Here is a 9493-nt window from a genome sequence, read left to right on the forward strand (position 1 = left end):
CACGTGAATCTTGCAAAGCGCATCAACTTTTGCATCACAAATGATGGAAATCATATTGAAGATGTTATTTGTTAACATTCCAATCGAATAAAATGTTGTTGAAAATTTCATTTCTTGAAAATCTACATTGTTGCCTTTGTGTCCAGACTTTAGGGACACTCTGTATATATATATACTTTTGTTGTTATTAAATAGGTCATATAGCCTATGTACAGGTTTTCAATTCCCGCGTGAACATTTTAGAGAAGGACGCCCCACATTTTTACATAAATATTTACTGGACCTTCATCTCTATCTGATAATACATGATATCTTTTATATTTAATTATTTCTAAGGATTCTCGAATGTTATTGGCTATAATGCCTTTTGGTTGAACTAATATTACAGATTTTCCCCACAATACCGTATGTTGTGTTTCATGTACATGTTCTGCTGTGGCTGAATTTTCAGTTTCTGTAATTGATTTCTTACGTATCCTTTATGCTTGTAACGAATTTGTTGTTATGTATTTATTTTAATATCAACATTGTTTAGATTAAGTTTAAATTTAAAAGCATGCATAGCTTATAGTGTTAAATGTGTATTGCGAAACTCCCGTCTATTCTCCAAAGTTGTAGAAGATTCTCTAGAGTAAGAATCAAAAGTATATGTGTGCACGTAAACGCTTTAATCAGTATTGTTACGTAAGATTGAATTTTCTAGAAAACCTTCCCACGGCTATATATATAACCAACGCGACGCGCCGAAGAGAATATTTGTTAGTAGTTCGCTATAATCAGTGTGCTATAAACGTGATTTTTATAACGCTTATCAATCAGAAAACTTAAGATATTTGACCAGGAATATTTATAAATTTATCTATCTATCTCTCTATATATAATATTCGGGTTAAATCCTCTTTCAGCTGCTACAAATGTTATTACTAATAACTCATTTCTTAAGTCTTCTTGCTTAGTATATATCTTCAAAATTCTGAGAACATAAATGTAGAACGTAGATATCTTTTGTGATCTAGGATCTTGGATATGGATATCTTTAGAACAAGTACCATTTTGAATACAGGCAGCAGTAATGTCACCTAGTGGATGTAATACTCGGTCGAATATCAAATATTAAATGTTAAAATGTATAGTAAAATTTATATTTATATTTTCCTTTCCACCTTATCGTTTGTTCGGCCATAAATTCAGCAATCGTCTTCAGGGGTTAACTAAATTACAAAACAATCAATATATCAACCATGTAATATTTACTAGAGGTAAAACAATACTACGAACACAGTTAACTACAATAATATTCTTAAGAAGCTAGAGATTTGATTTGGTTTGGTAGGAATTTCACTTTGAATCCTCTGACTCTGAAATCAGAAAGAATTCGGGGCCAAAGGAAACCGGGGGTGTTCAGAAAATTAGAAGTTACAGAATAACGTTATCGTAAATTTATAAACAAATGAAATTAAAAAAAATATTCACAATGTTTTTATGGGTAAACTACATATCCCCTTGTTCTTAATTTATGATCTCAGTTAAGCCTTGAACCAAACGGATCTCTAGATGACTTTCTTTTGGTAACTACTATTTTGTCCAACAAGTTGAATGCCTTCACACATGAGTTGATTACCAGATGTCGTGGTATTACACAACTGTAGCATTTTGATGTTCTGCGGTACTAATGTGTAGTTTGTTTTGTCTCTCAAGAGTACTCAGGACATGTTTTTTTATTAATCAAGTATTCTTCTTATGTTTTCTTCTCATCCTGGGATATATGGTAAATATTGAACATCCTTTTGTTTTTTATTACTATCTGGATGTTAAGATTGCTTCAAATTTCTCATTTACAGATGGTTTGGAAAGCCCCCGTCTTTATGGCCTATTGATGATTTTAGTTGGATATCCACTAGATTTTAAAATTCCTGTTATGATTTTAACTGTATTGTCAGACATCTGTCGCGAGTTGTTTTTCTGACTCCTTCTGTATGGGTTTTCACAAAACATACTTTAGCTGCTCTTGATGGCTTGAAACACAATGTAGGTAACTTTAAGTATGGATAATATTTTGGTTAAAGTTATTCCCTTGTTTATTTTGGTAATCTATACACCCCATAAGGATTATTCGTTAGTTGCTTTCCATTTCTATTGTGAAATGAAGTTGATATACGTGTTATTTTGATTATTATAAAACTGTTTTAAAGTTCAAAGCAATGGTTCTACAGAACATATGTGTCATTTACATATTTCTGTTGTTTTTGGAGAATATAGTAAAGCTTATTTTTCACATTCTTCATGAAAATTTAACATACGACATGAGATAGAGAATAATTGTGTCGTATTGCGCCTCCAAAATTATTGTTTCTATTGGAACTAGAAATAAAACCGAGCAAGATGAAAATATTCTATGAAATATAATATAAGGTTAATTTGGATAAGCAGTGTTTGATAATTATTTAGTTTTTAAGCCAATACTTATAGAATCAATAACTTATGAAAAGAGAAACAATATCTAAACTAGCTACAAGGCATTTTCTATTACTTTATAGTTAAGAAAGAACTAATCTGAAATATTAGCATTTTTCACATAAGATGGTTCTACCAATCAGAAATTGAAGAACGTTAACCAACTGTTCATAAGTTGGAGAACGTGAGCCAGATAGATATTCAGTAGTTGAAGAACGTAAGTCAGATGTTCAGTGGTTGAAAAACGTCAACTAGATGTCAGTAGTTGAAGAACGTGAACTAGATGTTCAGTAGTTGAAGAACGCGAACCAAATGTTCAGTAGTTGAAGAACGCGAACCAAATGTTCAGTACTTGAAGAATATGAACCAGATGTTTAGAAGTTGAAGAACGTGAACTAGATGTTCAGTAGTTGAAAAACGTGAACCAGGTATTCAGAAGTTGAAGAATATAAGCCAGATGTTCAGAAGTTTAAGAATATGAACCAGATGTTTAGAAGTTGAAGAACGTGAACTAGATGTCCAGTAGTTGAAGAATGTGAACCAGATGTTTAGAAGTTGAAGAAGTGAACTAGATGTTCAGTAAGTTGAAAAACGTGAACCAGGTGTTCAGAAGTTGAAGAATATAAGCCAGATGTTCAGAAGTTGAAGAATATGAGCTAGATGTCCAGTAGTTGAAGAACGTGAACCAGATGTTTAGAAGTTGAAGAAGTGAACTAGATGTTCAGAAGTTGAAGAATATGAGCTAGATGTCCAGTAGTTGAAGAACGTGAACCAGATGTTTAGAAGTTGAAGAAGTGAACTAGATGTTCAGAAGTTGAAGAATATGAGCCAGGTGTTTAGAAGTTGAAGAATATGAGCCAGATGTTCAGAAGTTGAAGATATGAGCCAGATGTCCAGTAGTTGAAGAACGTGTACCAGATGTTTAGAAGTTGAAGAAGTAAACTAGATGTTCAAACAAGTGTAGATTGGTGAACCGATAAAACAATAAGTAGGGCAGAGTGGAGCGTAAGTCTTGTGTATTATTGGTTGGCCGCACATTTCAGATGTAGTGTGTTATTGTGCTTTGAAAGTTTTGAAGTGTTCTTATATTTTAATTTTTTCACTGTTTTGGTAGTATTTCAGTACATTATTCACATTGTTTTGAAAGTTTCTCAATACATTATTTTATGCCTACCATAAATAACTTCTAGCTCTACACTTGGCCCTTAAATTATGGACACTATACTTGCTTCGTTGACATTTTATAATCTTTAATTATAGTTTCACAATTATGAAAATCTGATCTGTAGAAAATCTGAACCCTGCTTAATGAAGGATTGTTAAATAGCTACAGACTTTCAAATATAATTGAAAACAAATTAATGGACCAAAATATGAAAAATATTGCTGGTGACGCATTATCGAGGGCTCGAAAAATAAATTCTCTTCCACTTAATTTGGATGGCTGAGTTACAGGACCCCAATTTATAGAAATAGTTTCAACACAATCATGGTTACATCACAAATGTTCTGAATGATAGACTATTACGAACAAATATAAAGAACAAATCAGGACTAATAATTCCTTGTAACCAACAACCACGAAACAATACTATCCATTTGGCATAAGGTCTCCATCAGAAGTAATAGTGTCATGAATAAGCTGATCCAAACAATTTCTGATATATATTTTAGTCTTTCATCAGAGGTAACGAAATTAATCAAGAGTTACTCCTTACGTAGAACCTCTCATGAAACACCTTTTGAACTTGTGCAACCTACAGATATCCCCAAAACACTATGCTATGAACTTTGTTACCACACTATCTAAGACGGCTCGAGATAGTGATTCCATAATCTCGTGCGTAGATAAATTTGAAATGGTATCATTATTATCCCAACTAAAAACCCTGTAGCAACAAAAAAAAGTACCTGAAATCTTCTTGCGTCCCAGTTACCAATATTCTGTATATAAACCTGCGTCGATTTTTATACAGATCCATTTTGATGTTTGTGACACCCGTGACGAAATGCTGAGTTTGATTTATTTTGAACGTAAGATGAGTTGTATTGTTGTGTTATGACACTGTTACGTTACTATTCATGTTAGTGAAATGAAACGTACCCTTGTCTTACACCTACCTCTATTGCAATTGAATGTGCTTCATAGTTTAAGTCTCTGACGGCCAAACTCATTGACTCTTCAGCGTCGTACATTAAACACACATACATTAACCAGCATAGATCAAATTCCGATTTGATGAATTAAGCAAATAGAAAAATGAGATTGAGACAACAGTTTTAAAGTTATTCAAGATATAGTAGAGGTTTAGAAAAGTAGCAATACTTGCAAACTGTGTTAGTATAGGACGATCAAATCTGTCAAAACGATACTTCACTTACTAGAGAACTGACTTCAGAAGACAGCTAAAATGTGGGATAATACAAAGGTTGAGTACATTATATTTAAACAAGGATAATACAAAGGTTGAGTACATTATATTTAAACAAGGATAATACAAAGGTTGAGTACATTATGTTTAAACAAGGATAATACAAAGGTTGAGTACATTATATTTAAACAAGGATAATACAAAGGTTGAGTACATTATATTTAAACAAGGATACTACAAAGGTTGAGTACATTATATTTAAACAAGGATAATACAAAGGTTGAGTACATTATATTTAAACAATGATGATACAAAGGTTGAGTACATTCTATTTAAACAAGGATAATACAAAGGTTGAGTACATTATATTTAAACAAGGATAATACAAAGGTTGAGTACATTCTATTTAAACAAGGATAGTACAAAGGTTGAGTACATTATATTTAAACAATTTTGAAGCCTCATTACGTCATAATTGTTCATGTTGCCACTTCAGGTCATGTTCTATCAGACTACTTGCATCTTGAAGTCAGCCCTGTAGTGTAGTTTCTACAGCAAAAGGCTCCGTTTAAAACACACCCCGCCTCCCTGCAGATTTCTATCATCTATATAGCGTAAGAGGACGATGGTTTTCAAGCACCTGTTTGAAAAGTCTAATTACACAGAAATTCAGAGGCGCTGCAGCCGGCAACTTGACCAGTATGTCTTTATAGGAAACACCACGAATACACGTTTCATTCTTCAGATGTTTAAAGTACGTGATGGTTTAATGGGAAGCTTGACTGGAAGCCATATTTTGTGAACCCATACCCTGTCGGCTTCGTTTCTAGACGGAAATACTTACTGATTATACTGCTTAGGGCACGTGGACGGCTTTTGCCGCTGACCTTTATGCTCCTGAATTCTCGCCCGTTACAAGACGCCGCTCTTTGCTTACCATGGCTGGAGTACCACTTCTTGCAGGTCATTTTCTGAATCTTTCTGTCATCCCAAGGTTGATCCATACTCCTTCTTTTCCACACAAGGTCTATCTCCGTCTTAACAATTCTCAACAAACACATCTTTATTATATGAACGTATGGATGTTAAAATGTAGTTCTGATGCATTGAACTCCACCATGACTGCGTACTGGCGTTGGTTGTCACGAGATTTGGTTAATTGCATTTCCAAAATGGTTTTAATATAATTCATTCAACCTTCTCTATATATGTGTATATTTATAGAAAGATATATTCTAAAATCTACTTACATTGTAGATGGCATAAATAAATGGGTTGTAGCAGGAATTACTCATGGCTAGCCAATGACTGCAGAACCATATGACGTTGATGTATTTATAGCTGAAACAATCAAAATATTATACACTGATGATGAAAGCAAAGCTATAGAAAGCAGGGATATGAATAAAATAGAAGGATAAGTATACAAACACATCAATAAAAAAAATATTAATCGAAAAACACACACACACATATGTAATATATGTATATATATATAGTTTGTTAGTTTGGTTGTTATGAATTTTGCGCAAAGCTACATGAGAGCTATCTGCGCTAGCCGTCCACAATTTAGCAGTGAAAGACTAGAGGGAAGGCAGCTACTCTTTTTCAAACGAATAGTTGGATTGACCGTCACATTATAACGCCCCCATGGCTGAAAAGGCTAGCACGTTTGGTGGGACAGGGATTCAAACCCGCATATTGCGAGTCGAGTGCCCTAACTACCTGGCCATCCCGGGCCATATATTTATATATACACATTTATATGTATAGAGAGAATAATAGATAAATGTGGATTCCGAAAGAAAGAGACATATAAAGACGGACGGACAGTGAAACATATAAAGCTAAAGATTTAAATATACTTTTCATATTTAAAGCTATAATTAAAGGAATCAGTTTTGGCTTGAAACTTTTGTCGCATATCTTTCTTTACTAGACAAACTAATTATCTGTACAGTTGAAAAGTTGGTTTTGAAGTTTGAATGATGAAATCTGTCCCACTGATGAATTTAACAGTACAATTCACACAAAACAAAGGTATAATTTGAAAGTATTGTCTTCTACGATGAATATATACTGTTTTTGATATACGATTACGTTGCATGAAATTCGAAATTCTGAATGTCAGTTCTAAGCGGGTTTATGTGTATTGAACTTAAAAGAGAGGAAATAAGTTACAGAAAATATGTACTAACATAGTGCTTTCTATGTAGTGAATATGTATGGCATAAATAAAAATACCACATCCTTGCTTGTGGGATGGATAGTGGGTGGATGGGTGTAAAAATAGTATAAAACCCATTTTAAGTATTGACCACACATTATAAAACCTTCTTTAAGCATTGAATGTCGGATTACGTAACATATTAGAGACTCTTCTTGAAGTGTAGGATGCTGGATTAAGTGGCATATTAGAAACTTTTGTTTAAACGCTTGATGCTAAATTATGTGACCTATTATAAACTCTTCTTTAAACGTTGAATGCTGGATTATTAGAAAGATTATTAATCACTGAATGTTGGATTATGTAAAATATTAGAAACTCTTCTTTAAGACTGAATGTTTTTATTTTGATTGATAAAAGAATTATAGTTCAGTTTGAACTTATTGTATATAAAAGTGAATAATAATAATATACATACGTACTTGTAGGAAAACTGAACAGTGGGTAAATATATATATATAAATAGCTAGATAATATATATGTGTATACTATAAGTTTGGATCCTATAAAATCAATCGAACGAATAATTAAGGATATTTTTGTAGGTTAATGGTGTTACACAGGTTTTCTTATCTTTTATAATCGTATAATATAGTTATTTCATTACGTATTGGTGTACAAGTTGTGTGTTAATAACACTTTCATAAATGCTGCAATTTTCATGTTTTAATTTTGACAACGTCTTAAAAACAAGAGTAAAATACCAAGCACGTCCTCTTGACGTGTTGTAAAGGGTTGGATACGTTAGAGCATGCAACAAGTTGTACGTCAGTCGTGTGTGTAAACAAAATGTGAATCTTGTAACAGGTGTGAATCCATAGAACAGTGGCAAAAAATCGTTCAAGTGTTATAGACAACAATAAGCAACATAATCAAGAAGGAAACAAGGAAATCAAGTCTAGAAACAAGGCCAATAGGGGATTGGTTCACCAAGATAAAACTTACAGTCATACCTCCTTTCCATCCGTTGCATTCCTCGACCAGCTAGAAAATTAAACGGGTGTTCATGCTATTCAATTTTAAAATATAATGATCAAGTCACCAAATGCAGAACCTATGGATTTCTGTGCGATCAGATTGTTGAAACAGGAGCTGGGAAATTGTAGTCTTCGAACACTAACTGGATTATGAATAGAGAGCATGGAGGAGGGATGTGCTTCGGACGTGACAGCCTTACGGTAGAACCTTTTGAAATGAAAACTACGCTGCAGATTTTTTGTTAAGGTGCATAGTCGTCAATTAGAGCATGGCCGGACGTAGGGATATGTATTGGAACAAAGTGGTGAGGCTCTCAATTCGCTTTAATATAACATATTCAACCCGCCCTATAATAAAGAAGAGTTAACTGTCATTCTTTAAAAGTTATGTGTATCTTGTATGAGAAATGCTGTGATAATCTAATAAATGTACTCTTAACCTGCCTTTAAGTTAACATTTTAATATGCTATGCATTTTGTACATACACAGCAAAATATCAAACTCATCACCCCTCGATGTCGTATTCCAAAAGTGAATATATCTTCACGATAATCTACACTACGAACCTTAAGGATGAATAAAATGTGTTCCAAAGTCCTGTGTAATACTACTTAACTATTGTATAATCTTGTAACATTCCACATGAACAGGCAAGCGTAATCACCAAGTTTCGTGTCAACAGCAATTTTCTGAGAACGGGAAAAAGGCTAAATTAAATATAACTTTTTCCTTCTTTAGAGCAAACAAATAATGCAACACATATATAAGTAGTAAGACTTAAGTGTAGAGCATTTGCATCGCATTCTATTCGTTACATATATCAAAACTTTGTACTTGAATTTTCTTGCAGAAACCAAACAAAGTCACCATATTTGTTGCTTTGTTTTGTTTTGGAAGAGGGTCGTTTAACTATCTCTAGCGCTATATGTTTGTGCTTTGTTCTTGTTCACATGTTCCACTATGTGTTAAAGGTAAAATTTTGGTAAACTAGCCACCTATTATATATATTCAAATAAAGACTAAAACTTCTTCCTCTGCTAATGTGTTGGACTAAGGATCTGAAAGTCCAAGGATCGATATGCCACTGAACACGCTACATTTCTAACTGTGAGGGCGCTATAACTATGACAATTTGTTAGTTTCTTTTAGAGCAAAGGCATATCGAGCTATCTTTTGTGCCCACTGCGGGGAAGTGAACCCTGGATTTTAGCGCTGTAAATACGTAAACTTACGGCTGCCCCACCAGAGGATATCTAGTTTGTTTGTTTTTTAATTTTGCGCAAAGCTACACGAGGGCTATCTGCGCTAGCCGTCCCTAATTTAGCAGTGTAAAACTAGAGGGAAGGCAGCTAATCATCACCATCCACCACCAACTCTTGGGCTACTCTTTTACCAACGAATAGTGGGATTGACCGTCATATTATAATACCCCTACAGCTGAAAGGGCGAGCATGTTTGATGG

At 33.7% G+C, this 9493-nt stretch overlaps 1 protein-coding gene across 1 annotated transcript in view; it reads right to left on the reverse strand.

Annotated features, from left to right (window-relative positions):
* LOC106466027 (RYamide receptor-like) overlaps positions 1-9493 on the reverse strand; it is a 75206-nt gene that overhangs the window by 6889 nt on the left and 58824 nt on the right. Inside the window, exon 3 of the mRNA XM_013926275.2 lies at positions 6077-6167. Coding sequence (XP_013781729.2) covers positions 6077-6167 — 91 coding nt within the window. The remainder of the gene's footprint in view (positions 1-6076; positions 6168-9493) is intronic.

Source organism: Limulus polyphemus, unplaced genomic scaffold (genome assembly GCF_000517525.1).
Source record: "Limulus polyphemus unplaced genomic scaffold, Limulus_polyphemus-2.1.2 Scaffold2127, whole genome shotgun sequence".
Taxonomy (NCBI): Eukaryota; Metazoa; Arthropoda; class Merostomata; order Xiphosura; family Limulidae; genus Limulus; species Limulus polyphemus.